The sequence below is a fragment of the Anabrus simplex genome, chromosome 11 (assembly GCF_040414725.1).
Source record: "Anabrus simplex isolate iqAnaSimp1 chromosome 11, ASM4041472v1, whole genome shotgun sequence".
Lineage (NCBI taxonomy): Eukaryota > Metazoa > Arthropoda > Insecta > Orthoptera > Tettigoniidae > Anabrus > Anabrus simplex.
Window position 1 is genome coordinate 127,777,772 of NC_090275.1, and position 20,663 is coordinate 127,798,434.

The following is a 20,663-nucleotide window of genomic DNA, read 5'->3' on the forward strand; positions in this document are numbered from 1 at the left end:
ACTACGGGGCGACAAATACTGTAACAAATTACATGAAAACAATTACGAAATGAAAATACTAAACCGCGAAAAACTTGTCCAGCAAAGAAACATTTCACTTGCAAGTGTGTGTGTTCATTCGCTTGATCTGAGCCGCTGCTTGTCTTCTGGTTTTTCACCTGGTCAGAAGAAATGGCTTTCGGTGAGGGAAAACGAATTCCAGACATCAACAGATAGTACCGTAAGTCCACTACTGAACAGTGAGTTGGGAACCAACACAAGCGTCCACATCATTGTTAATACCATTATTTAAGCCAGGAATTCTTAATCTTTAAAAAATATCACGCCTCCTTGAATATCTGACTATAAAACTGAACATAAGCACAAAAACTCAACTCGGCAGGCTACTTTAAGAAAATGCTTCCTCTGTTTGAAACGTAGCCCCATTTTTTGCTACATGCAACTTACGTCACAGAGCGGCGCTGGACTTCTTTCTTCTACATATATTTGAAATCAATAAAAATAAGAGCTACATTGATTGCCACATACACAAATTATGAATGTTATGAACAGTCAGAATAAAGAAATTATGTGTTCCAATCTTCATCATGCAAAACTAATGACCACTTCATACAAAACTTGAGCAAAACAAGACAAATATTTATTTAAGCATTGAGATTCATTTCATCAAAGGTAAATACGAAGATGGAACTGTGGAATGGTCTTCGACAAGGCAACGTGCATGTTGTCTTTGCAAACCAGTTGGTGTTCATTTTTTGTTTCGATAATCAAATAGGAATAAAATTTATCAGACACATTTCTGATGCTCATCTTAAAATTGTAGTGAATATAAATAAAAAAATTAAAGGAGACTCTCATGGATAGCCATAAAGATGTCCATGAACCCCTGTTTAAAAGCTGGAACATAACAGAAACTTGCACAGGCGAGTAATGATTGTAACTTACCCATCCTACAGCGAAGGTGGCAGCAACCACAACCAAAGAAGCAAGGAAGCTCTTCATGTTGGAGATCTTTGTTTAATGTCCTTTCTGACTTGAAGACAACTCGCTTTATATTAGCTTCACAGAATTGAACAGTGTAATTATAGAATGTGGTAAAAGTCATCTGTCAGCGGAAAAAAGTGCATCCTTTTTCTCGTTTCCCCGAAGATCATAGAGTTCAGTTTGATTGTTATTTATTACGACTGTCAATAACGGTGGTGGAAGCACAAAATTGATCAATTATTCAGCGTCTAACTCCTGTTGTTTACTTTCCAACTGCTATTATTAACTGACAAAATGTCTTCTTCTTGGCTGGTCTTAATAGAGGCTTTAGACCCAGCCTTCGCCTTACGTAACATGTGGTGTTGTGGGAATCTCCTTAAGTCATGAGCTTTCTAGAACTCCGTTCCTCCCATGCAAGCTTCAACTGAAAACTTGATTGCATGTAATGCTGTTTTCATTACGGCTATTGATAACTAGTCCACGCAAGACCAGTGTTGAGGACTTGGAAAACCCGCCTCGTCTACACCGGTACTTCTAACCACGTCTAAATTTGTAATATTTATCGTAGACTGACCAAAACTCGACAGGCAAGCAACTCCTAGGGATATGAGCTACAGTATGAATTCCTTTTCTTAATCCGGTCTGTACCGCTACCAGCGGAGTTACACTAAAGCTACATTCGATGTGAACATTTTTCAAAAAACAAAAAATGAATCCAGCAACCATTATAGAAAGAATTATGTAAATTAGTTAATTTGTCTAGGATTTGAATTAAACAGAAAGGGAGTAAAGAAACGAGCGGAACTGCATTTAGGCCAGAAGTGATTGTCGATTTTCTTTTGCAGTTTGGTGGAGCTAACCAAGACTCAGACCCTTTAGCCCCTCAACTTTCGGCACAATTGAGGAAATTGATAAATTCTACGTTTTTCGTAACATGGGGACCCCTTACTTTGTGTGCTTTCAACATTCAAAAGAAAAAGAAAGTAAAACCAAGTCGCATAGAGCGGTTGTACGAGCCGTGCAGGCTGTGATGTGAAGTACTCATGGATGGATGGCCATGGCTGAGTACAGATGGTCGATGTGATCGTGCAGGCTGTGATGTGAAGTACTGATGGATGGATGGCCATGGCTGAGTACAGATGGTCGATGTGATCGTGCAGGCTGTGATGTGAAGTACTCATGGATGGATGGCCATGGCTGAGTACAGATGGTCGATATGATCGTGCAGGCTGTGATGTGAAGTACTCATGGATGGATGGCCATGACTGAAGTACAGATGGTCGATGTGATCGTGCAGGCTGTGATGTGAAGTACTCATGGATGGCCATGGCTGAGTACAGATGGTCGATGTGATCGTGCAGGCTGTGATGTGAAGTACTCATGGATGGATGGCCATGGCTGAGTACAGATGGTCGATGTGATCGTGCAGGCTGTGATGTGAAGTACTCATGGATGGATGACCATGGCTGAGTACAGATGGTCGATGTGATCGTGCAGGCTGTGATGTGAAGTACTCATGGATGGATGGCCATGGCTGAGTACAGATGGTCGATATGATCGTGCAGGCTGTGATGTGAAGTACTGATGGATGGATGGCCATGACTGAAGTACAGATGGTCGATGTGATCGTGCAGGCTGTGATGTGAAGTACTCATGGATGGATGGCCATGGCTGAGTACAGATGGTCGATATGATCGTGCAGGCTGTGATGTGAAGTACTCACGGATGGATGGCCATGGCTGGAGTATAGATTGTCGATATGATCGTGCAGGCTGTGATGTGAAGTACTCATGGATGGCCATGGCTGAGTACAGATGGTCGATGTGATCGTGCAGGCTGTGATGTGAAGTACTGATGGATGGATGGCCATGACTGGAGTATAGATTGTCGATATGATCGTGCAGGCTGTGATGTGAAGCACTCATGGATGGCCATGGCTGAGTACAGATGGTCGATACGATCGTGCAGGCTGTGATGTGAAGTACTCATGGATGGATGGCCATGGCTGAGTACAGATGGTCGATATGATCGTGCAGGCTGTGATGTGAAGTACTGATGGATGGATGGCCATGACTGAAGTACAGATGGTCGATGTGATCGTGCAGGCTGTGATGTGAAGTACTCATGGATGGATGGCCATGGCTGAGTACAGATGGTCGATGTGATCGTGCAGGCTGTGATGTGAAGTACTCATGGATGGATGGCCATGACTGAAGTACAGATGGTCGATGTGATCGTGCAGGCTGTGATGTGAAGTACTCATGGATGGATGGCCATGGCTGGAGTATAGATTGTCGATGTGATCGTGCAGGCTGTGATGTGAAGTACTCATGGATGGATGGCCATGGCTGGAGTATAGATTGTCGATGTGATCGTGCAGGCTGTGATGTGAAGTACTCATGGATGGATGGCCATGGCTGAGTACAGATGGTCGATATGATCGTGCAGGCTGTGATGTGAAGTACTGATGGATGGATGGCCATGACTGAAGTACAGATGGTCGATGTGATCGTGCAGGCTGTGATGTGAAGTACTCATGGATGGATGGCCATGGCTGAGTACAGATGGTCGATATGATCGTGCAGGCTGTGATGTGAAGTACTCATGGATGGATGGCCATGGCTGGAGTATAGATTGTCGATATGATCGTGCAGGCTGTGATGTGAAGTACTCATGGATGGCCATGGCTGAGTACAGATGGTCGATGTGATCGTGCAGGCTGTGATGTGAAGTACTGATGGATGGATGGCCATGACTGGAGTATAGATTGTCGATATGATCGTGCAGGCTGTGACGTGAAGTACTCATGGATGGCCATGGCTGAGTACAGATGGTCGATACGATCGTGCAGGCTGTGATGTGAAGTACTCATGGATGGATGGCCATGGCTGAGTACAGATGGTCGATATGATCGTGCAGGCTGTGATGTGAAGTACTGATGGATGGATGGCCATGACTGAAGTACAGATGGTCGATGTGATCGTGCAGGCTGTGATGTGAAGTACTCATGGATGGATGGCCATGGCTGAGTACAGATGGTCGATGTGATCGTGCAGGCTGTGATGTGAAGTACTCATGGATGGATGGCCATGACTGAAGTACAGATGGTCGATGTGATCGTGCAGGCTGTGATGTGAAGTACTCATGGATGGATGGCCATGGCTGGAGTATAGATTGTCGATGTGATCGTGCAGGCTGTGATGTGAAGTACTCATGGATGGATGGCCATGGCTGAGTACAGATGGTCGATGTGATCGTGCAGGCTGTGATGTGAAGTACTCATGGATGGATGGCCATGGCTGAGTACAGATGGTCGATATGATCGTGCAGGCTGTGATGTGAAGTACTGATGGATGGATGGCCATGACTGAAGTACAGATGGTCGATGTGATCGTGCAGGCTGTGATGTGAAGTACTGATGGATGGCCATGGCTGAGTACAGATGGTCGATATGATCGTGCAGGCTGTGATGTGAAGTACTCATGGATGGATGGCCATGGCTGGGTACAGATGGTCGATATGATCGTGCAGGCTGTGATGTGAAGTACTCATGGATGGCCATGACTGGAGTACAGATGGTCGATGTGATCGTGCAGGCTGTGATGTGAAGTACTGATGGATGGCCATGGCTGAGTACAGATGGTCGATATGATCGTGCAGGCTGTGATGTGAAGTACTCATGGATGGCCATGGCTGAGTACAGATGGTCGATGTGATCGTGCAGGCTGTGATGTGAAGTACTGATGGATGGATGGCCATGACTGGAGTATAGATTGTCGATATGATCGTGCAGGCTGTGATGTGAAGTACTCATGGATGGCCATGGCTGAGTACAGATGGTCGATATGATCGTGCAGGCTGTGATGTGAAGTACTCATGGATGGATGGCCATGGCTGAGTACAGATGGTCGATATGATCGTGCAGGCTGTGATGTGAAGTACTGATGGATGGATGGCCATGACTGAAGTACAGATGGTCGATGTGATCGTGCAGGCTGTGATGTGAAGTACTCATGGATGGATGGCCATGACTGGAGTATAGATTGTCGATATGATCGTGCAGGCTGTGATGTGAAGTACTCATGGATGGATGGCCATGGCTGGGTACAGATGGTCGATATGATCGTGCAGGCTGTGATGTGAAGTACTGATGGATGGATGGCCATGACTGGAGTACAGATGGTCGATGTGATCGTGCAGGCTGTGATGTGAAGTACTGATGGATGGCCATGGCTGAGTACAGATGGTCGATGTGATCGTGCAGGCTGTGATGTGAAGTACTCATGGATGGCCATGGCTGAGTACAGATGGTCGATATGATCGTGCAGGCTGTGATGTGAAGTACTGATGGAGGCCATGGCTGGGTACAGATGGTCGATGTGATCGTGGAGGCTGTGATGTGAAATACTGACGGATGGCCATGGCTGAGTACAGATGGTCGATGCGATCGTGCAGGCTGTGATGTGAAGTACTGATGGATGGCCATGGCTGAGAGACGTAAACAGGCCTCATCGCATCATATTCTGGAGCAGGGCCTGTGAAGCCCCCGAGCAGGTCCAAGGACCCCTTTGCTTCAGAACATTCAGTAAACAGAAAACATAATTTTGTGAAGATATTTTATTCGTATGATTTTGGACTATTATTTACTTTACTGAGCCTCCGTAGCTCAGACGGCAGGGCATCGGCCTCTCAGCGCTGGATACCGTGGTTCAAATCCCGGTCACTCCATGTGGGATTTGTGCTAGACAAAGTGGAGGCGGGACAGTTTTTTCTCCGGGTACACCGGTTTTCCCTGTCATCATTCATTCCAGCAACAGTCTCCATTCTCATTTCATAGCATATATCAGTCATTAATAATTCACGTTGGGAGTGGCGACCCCATCATTCATGACATCCCTGACCCGGTCAATGACTGGAAAACAGCTTGTAGCGTTTCATTTACTTTGCTCGCAAGTTCATGCACGTAAATATCCTTTATTCAACACAAGAATTATAAAACAGCGTGTCGCTTCCCTAATTATTACAATAGTGTACATCTGGAAATTTAGTTGAAAAAATGTACTTGTTGCAGTTGTTGGAACGGATGTTTTCCAAAGACCAAACGTTTTACAAACGAAGTCAATCGAACCTAAAGTCAGCCTCTACATGTTTCTGTACTTAGACTCACAGGGGCATGTTGTCATGAAGGGCATTAAGAGCAGAATTTCCTTTCTGGATATTGTCGGGTATAGGGGATATCATGGACGCAAAGGCGATCAGAGACATGGAACTTCCTGGAGCTAAACATGCCACTGCATGTGATTCTCCACCCACATCATACTTATATTTATTTATTTTTCTCTGTGCAAAGATACTTCGGCTAGTTGATGTTCCTCAAGGGAGAGCAGTTCGTGTTCAGTTTCAAAGCAGAGATTTGTGATCCACGAGATTTTCTTAACCAGAGGCGCAAAATATGGTCGAGTGTGGATTCTAGAATTTCCAATGACATCACTTGCACTGCCTTGTAGTTGTTTTCGCTGCTAACTTGTACTATCCACCGGCCTAGTCAAGAGTTACATGTGAAGTAAGAGAATTGTGTGTGTGCAAGTACTTCGCGGACCCCTTGGATTATCGTCGCGGGCCACTATTCTGCAGAACCGATTCATTCGTAGTCACTTTACCCTCTCAGTGAACTGAATTATATTCAGGATCAGAATTCAGGACAGGTGTCTGTGAGAAATCGGTACGAGTCACTGCACGTAGAACAACAGAGGGAAGAACAGGGAACTGTTGCTGAGAAGTGTGGAAGTATGAGGAAGGGAAATGTAAGAAAGGTAAATGTGGAGTAGAGGACAGGAAAAGGCAGGTGGAACAATGTCATGGGATGGAGAAAAGGGAGGAGGAAGTAGCTTCTGCAGCTGTAAGGAAAAATAGGGCTGACCAGGAAGCGAGGGGATCAAATGAGGTGGGAAGGGTTGAGAGGCTCTGGTCATGGGGAATTTCATTGTGAGACATGTTGCGAAAGTGTGTGAAGGAAAGATAACCAGGGTAGAGTATTATCCAGGAATTAGGTTGAGGCATATGTTGAGGAAAGTAGAAGAGAAGGAGGAGGGAAAGGAGAAGGGGGTAGTGTTTCACGTTGGTACCAACAACATACGGCAAGCTGAAACAAATACCAACATAGTTGGGGATATGAGGGATCTGGTAAATGCAGCACGGGTGAGGTTTAAGGAAGCGGAGATTGTGATCAGTGGAATAACGTGTAGGAGGGATACTGACTGGAAGATGATTGTGGATTTAAATGAGACTATGGAGTCGGTATGTGGGAAACTCAGAGTGAGATTTCTAGATCCTAATGGGTGGGTAGGATATAGGAATCTGCGCTGAGATGTCCTTCACTTAAAGCGCAGTGGTACGTATAAGTTAGGCAATTTGTTTAGAAGGGTTATAGGGAGGTTCTTTCTGGAAAAGGGGGTGCTCTAGGGAGCAGTGACAAGGGTACAAGGATCTGGAAGTCAATTAGGGATGAAATAAAAATGTTAGTGCTGAACTGTAGAGGTATTCTAAAGAAAGGAATAGAATTAAGTAATTTAATAGATATATATTTACCAGATATTGTAATAGGAGTTGAATCATGGCTGAGAAATGATATGATGGATGCAGAAATTTTCTCATGAAACTGGAGTGTATATGGTAGAGATAGGATGGTAATGGTGAGAGGGGGAGTATTCATTCTGGTGGAAGAAGAATTTGTAAGTTAAAGATGACAAACATGACATTCTAGGTGTAAGGGTCATTTCTAAAGACAATAGGCAATAATAGGAGTGTACAGACCGGGAAGGGATAGCGCTGACGCTGATTCAGAATTATTTGATAATATATTCAGCTATGTGGGAAACAATATGGAAAGGAACGTGATTGTAGCGGGTGATCTCAGTTTACCAAATGTCAATTGCGAAGGTAATGCGAACGACAGGAAGCACGACCAGCAAATGGCAAATAAATTAATATGGGGAGAACATCAGATTCAGAAAGTGATGGAAGCAATTAGAGGGAAGAATATTATGAATATTCTGGATGTGGTGCTGGTAAAACCAGATGAGCTCTATAGAGAAACCGAAGTAATACGTGGTATTATTGATCAACGAAGCTGTTTTTTCATAGTTGAAAATAAATGTGATAGAAAGGGAACGTCTTAAAAGTAGGACTATTAGGCAGTACCATATGGCCGATAAAACAGGCATGAGGGAGTTTCTAAAAAGAAACTTGATCGGTGGAAAACGGTAAATAAAAATGTAAACAGACTCTGGGATGGGTTTAAAGAAATTGTTGAGGAATGCGAAAATAGGGCTGTGCCTTTAAAGTTGGTAAGGATTATATTATAACTGAGAAGTAAAGAGATTAAGAAGGAGGTGCAGGTAGGAAAGAAATAGACTTAGAAATGGCTCTGGAAGTAAGGAGAAATTGAAAGAACTTACTATGAAATTGAATATAGCAAATAAGTCAGCTAAGAGTAACATGATGGCAAGCATAATTGACAGTCATACAAATTTTTGTGAAAAACGGAGGGGTATGTACAGGTACTTCAAGGCAGAAACTGGCTCCAAGAAGGACATTCCAGGAATCATATGTGAGGTCCTTCAATAGGCAGAAGTATTCAGTCAGAAGTATGTAAAGATTGTTGGTTACAAGGATAATGTCCAGATAGAGGAGGTGACTAATACTAAAGGAGTATTAAAATTTACCTACGATAACAACGACGTTTACGTTGAAAACTAAACAAAAGGCGCTGGAATTGATAAGATTTCGGGGAATATACTAAAGATAATGGGTTGGGATATAGTACCATATCTGAAGTACTTATTTGATTATTGTTTGCATGAAGGTGCTACACCAAATGAATGGAGAGTAGCCCCTGTATATAAAGGAAAGTGTGATAGACATACAGCTGAAAATTACAGGCCAGTTAGTTTGATATGTATTGCATGTAAGCTTTGGGAAATCATTCTTTCTTATTATAATAGACATGTTTGCGAAGTTAATAACTATTGTTCGATAGAAGGCAGTTCGGGTTTAAGAAAGGGTATCCCACTGAAGCTCAACTTGTAGGATTCCAGCAAGATATAGCAGATATCTTGGATTCAGGAGGTCAAATGGATTTATCACGATTGACCCGACTAAGGCATTTGATGGGGTGGTTCAGACTACTGACAAAAATGAGTGCAATAGGACTGGAGAAAAGTGAGACTGAATGAGTGGCTTAGTTTCTAGAAAATAGATCTAAGGGAATTAGGGTAGGCGAAGCTTTATCTGACCCTGTAATAATTAAGAGGGGAATTCCTCAAGGCAGTATTTTTGGACCTTTATGTTTTCTTATGTACACAGTTCAAAAATTAGGGGAACATGTTTTTGAACGAATGCCATGCTCCACAAAACAATACCTCACACCCAAGTATATTACCAACTAAACCTTTATTCTTTACCGTTGAAGTATACGAAAGAACATCGATGGATTCGCGTTCATTTTCAAAACTCAAACGGAAATGTCCAAACAGGGGCGAAAACAAAGTGATAACAGTCCTCCAGGGTGGATTTTTATCACATTTGGAGAGCTTCAGTATGGTGTATGTCCTCCACGAGCATTTATCACAGTTTTGGCACCTACCTGGGGGTGCTCCGTATAAGTCGACGGAGGTCATGTTGCGGTATGAGGTCCCATTCTTCAATGAGAGCCTGTTGGAGATCTTGGAGAGTCTGTGGTTGAACAGGACGCCTACGAACAATTCTGTCAAACCTGTTTACTCGATTGGATTAAGGTCGGGACTCACTGCTGGGCATTCCATCTCTTGAATGTCCTGTTCTCGCAAGACACGATTCGTCTGTGAACAACACAGTTCTCTATTGGCGAAGTTGCCAGTTGACGTGGGTACGGGCAAACTGAAGACGAGCTGCTGCGTTAAACGGGGCACTCGAAGAGAACATCTGGCTCGTAAGGGCACTTCTTTTAACCTGTTCCTTACTGTCTAGTCAGACACCGTGACTCTAGTGACCCTCCTGAGGCCTTGTTGCAGTTCTTTGGCAGTTGCTAAACGACGCCGCAACGCACAGATGGTCAGATATTGGTCATCCTGTGGGGTTGTCATGAGTCCACGAACTTGTTCAACCCTCCATGTGAACTGGCCTGTCTCATTGTAGCGATTGCACAAGCGTTGAATAACTGACGGAGGGACATTGAGATCCGCAGGAACACGAAGTAAAGTCCACCCTTCCTGGATCAAAGTGACGGCCGTTGAGACTTGAAGCTCGTTAAGATGTCTTATGGGATGTGCTGGTTTACGTGCAACGTGCTCAGAAGACTGCAGTAGTCTCTGTACCTCACAACTACACACGGACGCACCGTTATTCACTTTATTTTGGGAGTCACCTGACAGTTGAATGCATGGCTACGCCTACAGATTTGACATACCCTGTGCAGCTAAGGTCTCGAGTTATGCCGTACGACCATTGGAACCTCATCTACCAAATTAACGATTACACAACATGTTCCCCATTTTTTTTAAAAATTGTATGTAAATTATATGAGTAAAGAAGTGGTATAAGAGAAAAGGCTTTTTGCGGATGATGTCATTCTATATAGAGTTACAAGATTGTGAGCACCTGCAAAATGACCTCGATAATGTTGTGAGATGGACGGTACGCAATCGTATGATAAACGGGGTTAAAAGTCAGATTGTGAGTTTCAAAAATAGTAAAAGTACTCTAAGTTTTAATTACTGCGTTGATGGGGTGAAAGTTGCTTATGGGAATCATTGTATGTATCTAGGTGTTAATATAATCACATGAATGGGATTATAAATAAAGGGCACAGGTCTCTGTACATGGTTATGAGTTGTAGTAAGGATGTAAAGGAGACGCACATAAGTAAGACCCCAAATAGGGTGTGGTTCCAGTGTATGGGACTCTCACAAGGATTACTTGATTGGAAAAAATCCAAAGGAAAACAGCTCGATTTGTTCTGGGTGATTTCCGACAGAGTAGCGTTACAAAAATGTTGCAATGTCTGGGCTGGAAAAACTTGGGAGAAAGGAGACGAGCTGCTTGACTAAGTGGTGTTTCTCGAGCTGCCAATGGATAGTTGGGGTGGAACGACATTGGTAGACGTATAAGTTATAATGGTGTTTTTAAAAGTAGGAAAGATCACAATATGAAGATAAAGTTGGAATTCAAGAGAACAAATTGGGGCAAATACTCGTTTATAGGAAGAGGAGTTATCAATTTGAGTTTAAAGACATATTTATGATCATAAAATCTGACGCCAAGTGAGTGGTGGTGGTGATATTGTTTTAAGAGGAAGTACAACTGGGCAACTATCCTCTATATAACACTAATCAGAAGGAAAATTGGAAGGGATCCGACACTTCGAAGAGTGAAGATATCGGCCAAAGGAAGGCAAGGGCCACCAAGGGCGTGAAAATGAAAGACTCCCTAGCCCTCGCAAACCTAATAGCGTCGAGGTCGGAAAAGAACAAGGGTTGACCAAGGGAGGTCGGATAGGATAGATGAAAGTGAGGAGCCTGGCACAAGCAAGTGGAAGCAATGCCAGGACTCAGCTGAGGGCCCCGTGGTCGCCAACGCACGCTCCAAAGTTCAGAGCCCCTGAGGCCCCTTTTAGTCGCCTCTTACGACAGGCAGGGGATACCGCCCCCACCCACAGGGGGAACCTGAGGGCCATGTACTGTGCACGACCTCACTGTGGATCATGACTACTGTTTTTAAATGAGTTAATAACTTGTAATTTTCTTGACAGCCTTAGTATCAACCATTTACCGTACTGAGTACATAGTCGTAATAATAACAATGTATAATTGTGAAATTGTTAAGATATTTTCTTCTGGAATATATTTTTATTACTGATATGAAAAGGAATCTCAGTTCGAACTAACCATTTTCGAACTGGCCTCATTCTGTGACATATCAGGAAAAACATGCCCTGTTAGGATTCAGCGCTGATGGACCTTGGCCAACCTTGCAACCGCTGCTCAACCTGAAGGTGTGCAGCTTAGAAGGTGACGCATGGTCAGAACGATGGATGCTCGCCGTCAGATAACTCCTCACGTAGGCTGAGCGGACCTTCTCACATCAGGCCGGAAATCGAACTGTGGTCTCCAGATAAAAGGCTACGTGGCTCTATGACGTATCAAGGAACATAAAATTGTTGAAAAAGAATAATGACTAAATTACTTGGATTACTTTGCCACCGTGGGTTTATACATTTACAAGATATATGGGCGTCTGCGAGTCTCTCCCGCTTGTTGTATTTCCTCGGTACCTTGTTTTCCACATAGCAGTTCTTGATTTGATATCGAGTGGTCGTATTAACGACCTCACTACTGGTTTTAATCATAGACAATTATCTCGTTGGACGTAAAAGCATTATTTAAAGTGAAACTCTCTCAGTCCAGCAGCCTTTGGGCCTGAGTTCGGGGTTCGATGTCTCAGGGACTGGTGACAGAAACAATGGCAACCCCACCAGTGAGTCTCCAAATGAAGCGCGGACGACTGGGTCTTGTAGCGACGCCATTTTATTTAAAAGAACGCCATCTCGGTTAATACGATTGGCTGGCAGTCTGCGAATACGACGGCGGCGTTTCTTGGCGTCGATAATAGAGCTGAACCAGCGTCATGCGCAAAGGATCTCCTTGAGCACGTAATGGCGGCATTTAGTTGTCTAATCCAAAGAAATACATCAGTGGAGGCCTCAGATGCTTCAGGAAACTGGGTGCTTTGTTTACACGGAGAAGACAACTTGGTCTTAACGCTAGACGATGCTGGAGCTTGAAAAGAGGTGCACTGAGTATGAGATGGTGCCTCCTACCCGGACGCTCCAGGTTCGATTCCCGGCCAGGTCAGGGATTTTTACCTGGACCTGAGGGCTGGTTCGAGGTCCACTCGGCCTACGTGATTAGAATTGATGAGCTGTCTAACGGTGAGACAGCGGCCCCGGTCTACAAAGCCAAAAATGTCGGCCGAGAGAATTCGTTGTGCTGACCACACGACACCTCATAATCTGCAGGCTGAGCAGCGGTCGCTTCAAGGGCTGCAGTGCATGGTGTGTTATGATCACCGCGGGAATAAAACTGTTTGCTGCTTGATAGGGAAAGCTGGTCGCAGGTGGGAATAATGGCAGGAGGAGATAAAGGCTAAGTTAAGAATGAAATTGTAAGCATAAGTCGGCTTCCCTGTTGCAGTGGTGTGAAGTGAATGGAGGGCAAGAGGCTTGTGGATGAGTTCAGGTAATCCAGGTATAACTGTGTATGTTCTTCAGTCCAGAGACTGGTTTGATGCAGCTCTGAGATCCTCCAATCCCCTGACAGACAGCGTGCAACTAAAAATGGCATTTACGAAGCCCATGTCTCTTGAAAACTGCATCTCCAGTTTGTACACGACAAGGGAATCAGGAAAATGATGCTGGTTGGAGCCACAACTGTCAAAGACAATTTGATATTTGAATAAAAACGTCCGATAAAAATTGGAACTGCCTCTAATTCAGTGACTAATTAACTGGTCTACACTGAAAATCTGTCCGAGTTAAAAATAGGTGATTCCTATTCATTTGGATGTGACATAAAGGAATAGACTGCGATGTTTAAAATCTTTACTTAGCTGTAATTTTCTTGATAAACAAGAATTAATTTTATGATAGAGGGAAATTTTGCAATGTTGGTAATATTTTTCACAAATAAAAGTTGTCAACCCTGGGCATCCCATATGTTTTGTGCTCTTAATTCTTAGTAATTTTCTGTGTATCGGGCGAGTTGGCCGTGCCCTTAGAGGGCGCGCAGCTGTGAGCTTGCATCCGGGAGATAGTGGGTTCGAATCCCACTATCGGCAGCCATGAATATGGTTTTCCGTGGTTTCACATTTTCAAACCAGGCAAATGCTGGCGCTGTACCTTAATTAAGCCCACGGCCGCTTCCTTCCCACTCCTTAACCTTTCCTCTCCCATGTCGCCGTAAGACTTATCTGTGTCGGTGCGACATAAAGTACATTGTAAAAATAAAAATGAAAATCTGTGTTTGAAGTTTAAATTTCACAGGTAAACAACAAATCAAGTGCAAACCTTTTATTTACCTTCTTGGGTGAAAAATACGTATTAATCTAAAGGTTCTTAACCAAGTTTATTTCAGGTTAATTCTACTTCAAGATTGCAGGTAAATGTGTTAACAGTGTTGCTATGTGTGCAGTGAAATGACTCTTGTTTCTCAGGAACGTGCATGCAGCATATTACCATTACTTTGACTGTAAAATGGATGAGGATAAAACTTGGGCTGTATTTCATGTGCAGTTGGCGAGGATCATGTGAGTGGTTGTTATTTGTGCACAGTGCCTACTCTTAAACACGGACCATCACACATCGTCTATGTTACGAAGATATTGTGGAGCACAGAGATATGAAACAGTCGGAAGATTAATTTAAAACTTTGGCAGTTTTATTTCCTTTCTTAACCTTTCCTTCTTTTTCTTTTCAAAGTTTATACTTTGCCAATAAAATGACAAAATCAGGTGCAACTTTAGCATGTGAGCTCAGAAGACGATCTAGAATAATCAGATAACAAGTTTACGGGTTGAGCTTGAAGCTCCCCATTACAACTGTTACTGCTCCATCCAATCAACAGTCAAGCAGACGTATTTTTACAACAGAAATCTACAAATTCTACAAATTTACAGTTAGGAATCTATTTTCCGAAATTAACACTTTCCAGGCCTATCGAAGGCACAACCCAGAAAATTGAACAGTATTCACTGTCTTAACTGCTCAACAGTGTGATATCTTTAACATGGGGTTTGCTAAGAACAAAAGTTTAAATTTACTGGCCCAAAAAGCTCAGGCGAACACTTGCGCTCCGAGCTTGGTAAGAGGCAAATGCTGGGGCTGTACCCTTCCCACTCCTAGCCCTCTCCTGTGAGTTGCGGTGCGGCGTAAAGCAACTAGCGTCACCATCTCTATTCCAGGTTTTAATGGTTACACATTTTATTATTTCGCTTGAGCTAGGATGGTGTCTTTGTTTAAAGCTTCCAATCTATCCATTAATAGGTCGAGTGTATCGAGTCAGTCCTATTTATAGGGCCTTTTCCAAGCCCCAAACACGAATATCCCTGTCGTGAACGTCACCAATCTGAATGTTTCAGCTGTATAATCGTCAAGCGCGTTAAGTTTTGAGCGGTCGCCTCTCTACCACGTAACGTAAATATCGTAGATGATGAATGTCTTGCACCATACGATATCGTTTATGTACTGTATTAAAGCTTAATATTTTAGTTTTCCCAGAATCCTGGAATGGAATTATCTCCTTTGCCTTTTCAAAACATATATTATCCCACTTCCACCTGTTCGGTGGGCTTGGCAGGTAAGCAGACGACTGGCTTCCATCACTTCATAGCAACTCTTCTTCACTGTCAGGTTCCGGATCATCCATATTATTATTTTCACAATCAGACAAGTCCACTGCGTATTCATATTCTTCAATACAGTAGCCTATATTGTGTTTTCGTTATGTATATTATTACCATTGGTTGCCACTGTTTCAACTATCACATTGATTATGAATGCAGCTGCATTTATCTCCTTTACTGTAATTTCTGTGGATCTTCGTTTATGTTTGTAATGGCTAACAATCATCCTCAGTATATCATGACACGATTACGTTGACAGTTTTTTTCACCTCTGATTTATTTATATAATAGTTAATATTTAACAAATGAACACACAAAACACAACAGGAACCGTCTTCTTGTCCTGAAGTCTCAGAACACTACTTAGCTGCTCTGCATGTTCTCCCAACCATCTTTTCCTTTTCGGACACTGAATGCACATTAAAACATAGTCACTTATCTCGGACATACTTTCTAGTTCACTGTAAGGCTGTCCAGCTCCGTGGCTACGTGGTTAGCGTGCTGGCCTTTGGTTACAGGGGCCTCGGGTTCGATTCCTGGCAGGGAATTGGTTAATTCCCCTGGCACGGGGACTGGGTATATGTGCCGTCACGACGCGCAGGCCACTCGGCATTTCATACTGTGAGGCTCAACACGATAGCACTGTTTAGTTGCGGTGGTTATAAAGAAATTACCCATTCAGGCGCGATATATGTCTTTGGACGTCCGCTGATGTATTTCAGCATCTGTTGAAATAAATTCCATGCCGGTCGAATCATCACACAGTTTGTAAGTCGTTGTTGGACTGTGTCTTTATGTTGACAGAAGTCACACAAATCCGTCTCCATCATATGAATATGATGAAGTCTGCTGTTTGTCATGGATTACTCTTCTCTCACAGCTGTGAGGTCCCATATGTGGCATGCTTCGTGCTTATTCAATTGACAGCCGTAGACCTGCCAACAGAACTACCTTCTTCAGCTTCTCTCACACCTGTGAGGTCCCACATGTGGCGTGCTTCGTGCTTATTCAGTTGACAGCCGTAGACCTGCCAACAGAACTACGTTACTCAGCCTGTCTCACACCTGTGAGGTCCCACATGTGGCGTGCTTCGTGCTTATTCAATTGACAGCCGTAGACCTGCCAAGAGAACTACCTTCTTCAGCTTCTCTCACACCTGTGAGGTCCCACATGTGGCATGCTTCGTGCTTATTCAATTGACAGCCGTAGACCTGCCAACAGAACTACCTTCTTCAGCTTCTCTCACACCTGTGAGGTCCCACATGTGGCGTGCTTCGTGCTTATTCAATTGACAGCCGTAGACCTGCCAAGAGAACTACCTTCTTCAGCTTCTCTCACACCTGTGAGGTCCCACATGTGGCGTGCTTCGTGCTTATTCAATTGACAGCCGTAGACCTGCCAACAGAACTATGTTACTCAGCCTGCCTCACACCTGTGAGGTCCCACATGTGGCATGCTTCGTGCTTATTCAATTGACAGCCGTAGACCTGCCAACAGAACTATGTTACTCAGCCTGCCTCACACCTGTGAGGTCCCACATGTGGCATGCTTCGTGCTTATTCAATTGACAGCCGTAGACCAGCCAACAGAACTACATTCTTCACCTTCTCTCACAGCTGTGAGGTCCCATATGTGGCATGCTTCGTGCTTATTCAATTGACAGCCGTAGACCTGCCAACAGAACTACATTCTTCAGCTTCTCTCACACCTGTGAGGTCCCACATTTGGTGTGGTTCGTGCTTATTCATTTGACGGCCGTAGACCTGCCAAGAGAACTAGCTTCTTCAGCTTCTCTCACACCTGTGAGGTCCCACATGTGGCGTGCTCGTGGTTATTCAATCGACTGCCGTAGACCAGCCAACAGAAGTAGCTTCTTCTGCTTCTACCACATCTGTAGGATCCCACACGTGGATTTCGCTCTGTTTTCCTGCCGGATGTCGTTTGTGACGCTAACCTTGTGTGGATTGATGTAATGACTATTGCATGTTGTTGTGGTGGTTGGTAGTGTGAAGTGTTGGACAAAGAGAAAACCCAGTCCCCGAGCCAGAAGTATTCATCTTACATTATTAAAATCCGTGACCCGACAGGGAATCGATCCCGGGACCCAGAGAACCGACGGATTCAACGCTTGCTATTCCGCCAAGGAGCGTGACACATCATTCACGTGGAAGTGACTGGTAACGAAATTTGTTCTGTGAATTGCCAGCTCCTACCACTCGGCGATCTGCGCCAGTGGGTTGGACAGTTCAGCAAGTGTCAGGTGCGCAGTGACAAATGACGTGTCACTCTGTAGATGGGCCTATTCTCCTGGAGTCAGCGGACGACGTGACTGCCCTTGACGAACCCACACTGGTTAAAAGTAACCGAGATGATCTCTCATTGGGTGCCACGGCAAGGGGATCGCTCGGTAAATCTTTAGTCCCTCTGAGAACTGCGATGGTTTAGAAGTAGTGTGGGTGGTTAACAGGCCGCACAGAGACTCAGCAGGAACAGGGAGGTCAAGTCCCTGCCATGTTAGCACCGCCTCTTAATACTGACGGTAGTTTTTTCAATGTCGCTAACCAGACAGTTTAGCGACCCTGCTGGCCGATACGGTGTTGTTGGCTGTACGGGACTTAGTGCCACTGCCGAGGTATAACAATCACTGCTGTTACATTGCGGGTATAAGTTCGGCTAATGCCAGGTAAGCAGAATACTTAATAACGTAGTTGGTGTTCAATACGGTCTTATACCCAATGGAATTCGTCTAGGATGTTCAAGAAGCAAGAAAAATCTGCAGGAACTCTTCCGAAAAGGAAACAAACTTTACCTCCCCTGTAAAGATCAGTTCAGTTCAAATGGGAGGAAATTTCGTTAACCTCGTCTTGTCATGGCAGACTTAGCCTTTGTGTACGGCACATGTACATTGTGTGTCCTGGTGCTGTTATTTTCTACCTTGTGATTTAGTACTTGTCACCTAAAATGCAAATATCGCCGCAGTTATTTTTGCGTTGGAAGTTCACATGGAACATGTGATACCAAGTCAGGAACATGATGTTCTAGAGTATGGGTCTCTTCTGCGTGCTGGCTCTACAGCATGTCACGTTATCCTGAAGCAAACGATTCCGATAACGAATATTTGGTAGAATGTGATGAACTTATACAGTAGATACTGGCATAAAAGGAAGGCTCTTCAATATTGGAGAAATTGTAGGCGGGGGGGCCACTTTCGTTTTCCTCGGTGAAACAAAAGTTTCATGGGGCGAAAAAAAATAGTTGTGGAAAAAGCATGTTAAGAACAGCAGGACGAGCCGCAGTAGCACGAACTAACAGAGCAAAGAAGTTCACCGTGTAACCATACACTGGTTGCGCTGGGTTTTAGGCATTCCACACGTGAGTCGCGGGTGTATGTCGGTTTGTGTGCTAAAGAAAACACGAAATTTCCAAGTGAAATTCATATTTGTTTATTCAACTATTGGCCATCGGCTTCTACACACTTCGCCCATCTGTGAATACCATGCCAGAAAAGCTGCTTGTATTTTCCGGCAAACCATTCGTCGAGCCATTTTCCAACCTAAAGTGTCGCCCCGTGAGCAGTACGTCGGGTCCCATCCAAACAATTTCAAGGTGTTTGACACGGCGCATTCTCATGAATGAAAATCATTTTGCCATGTCTTCTGGCACATTGCGGTCGTCTTTCGATCAATGCGTGATTTAAATTAATCATTTCTTGGCGATTGCGTTGTCCATTAACGGTTTCGCTGGACTTCAAGAGTTCATAATACAGAATACCGCTTTGGTTCACCAGAAACAACGCTTGGACTTCTTGCAGAAGCGATTTGGCCTTGGTGTTGAAGGACGGACTTCGCCAGGTGACAACCACGATTTTCTCCTTTGCCGGTTTTCAAAATAAAACTATTTTTCGTTACCCGTCACAGTTCAGTAGAGAAATTATTCTCTTTCGTGGTGGTGAAACAGCATATCACAAGCGACTTTGCGATTTTCCATTTGCCGTTCATTCAAATCGTGTGCGACCCGTTTACCGAGTTTCGCTCGTAAACGTCTGCTGTTGTTTCTTGGCACATATTTAATGCTTGTACCAGAGCGCGCACTGAACTCACCACGTTTAAGTTGTCTCACAAGTTCTAGCGTGTTCATCTATCAGCAAACGATGACTTTTCATTTGATTAAATAAGGAAATCAATGCGTGCCGCAAATGTTCTTTTTCAGGCAGAAACATCGACATGATCACTGAGCGATACAACACGGACGTTAGTGTTTGACAGACTCAACTTGTATGTGTTGGTAGGTTAATATCAGACGAACAAACTGACGTGCGTGTCAAATTCATGTATATAAAAGAAACGTCCAGGCGAGGCTCAATACTCAGTCATTCATTCGTTCGGAAGTAGTCTTCATGGTTCATAGTAGACCAAGTGTTGTGCAGTGATACTGAAGAATTGTAGGTGGCATTCAAATTTGAAAAATAATGCTCAAGTGAAGTCTGTTTTATATCAAACAGTTCCACGTAGAATATAATCCGATCGTACGGGATGAAATCAGGATCGTGGTAACTCCCATGTTCTCATATTCGCATGTTGAGGGAGTGCATAGTGTTAACAAATAGTGGCGCCTCACATACGTGTGCTGGGTCACGCGCTTATTGTAGTGAGACGTAAAACTGCAGTGTCGTACAAGACAACCAGGGAGTGCTCACATAGAAGAAACAATATTCTTGACTAAGGCCGTGTAGCCATCTCCCGGAACGTATTTGCTGCTCGGATAGACTACTCGAGTAATTAGTAAATTCTGAATGCATACAAACAGTATTCCAATAACCTTTTTTTCCCGTTTATCGATGTGTATGTGAGTGTTCATCGAACCCACGAGGGGTCAACCAGAACGCGCCGTGTGCCTGCCATCTTCTGGGAACATCCATAACGTCCACGGCAGTTTGCAGATCAATCCATCATGAACGGGACCAAGCAGATCACGAACCGAGGACTTTCCGTTTACAAGGTTGCAGTGATGACAGCTTAAACACCCCATACGTGACAGACAGAGGCGTTAAGTACATTCCAGTTTCTAAGCATGAATTTCACATCCCGTAAAATGTTTAAAGTTATGTACATTGCATGTAAATATGTAAAGGATAGGTTAGCGCCACAGGCGTGTTTTGAAGGGATTAAAGCTTTTTATTAATAGGTTTCCATATGGGTTTGTCTTCTGTGATTGGGTAATCACAGTTTCCTTCCTCCCATGAAATT

General features: G+C 44.0%; 1 protein-coding gene across 2 annotated transcripts in view; it reads right to left on the reverse strand.

The window, feature by feature from the left end:
* LOC136883187 (general odorant-binding protein 28a) overlaps positions 1-20,663 on the reverse strand; it is a 150,006-nt gene that overhangs the window by 69,202 nt on the left and 60,141 nt on the right. Inside the window, exon 1 of one of the 2 annotated variants that reach the window (XM_067155375.2) lies at positions 946-1,016. The exons of the other annotated variant lie outside the window; for it this stretch is intronic. Within the exon in view, the coding sequence (XP_067011476.1) occupies positions 946-1,002 (57 nt within the window). The 5' untranslated portion in view covers positions 1,003-1,016. Of the gene's footprint in view, positions 1-945; positions 1,017-20,663 lie in introns of those variants that run through there. 2 annotated transcript variants of the gene reach the window in all.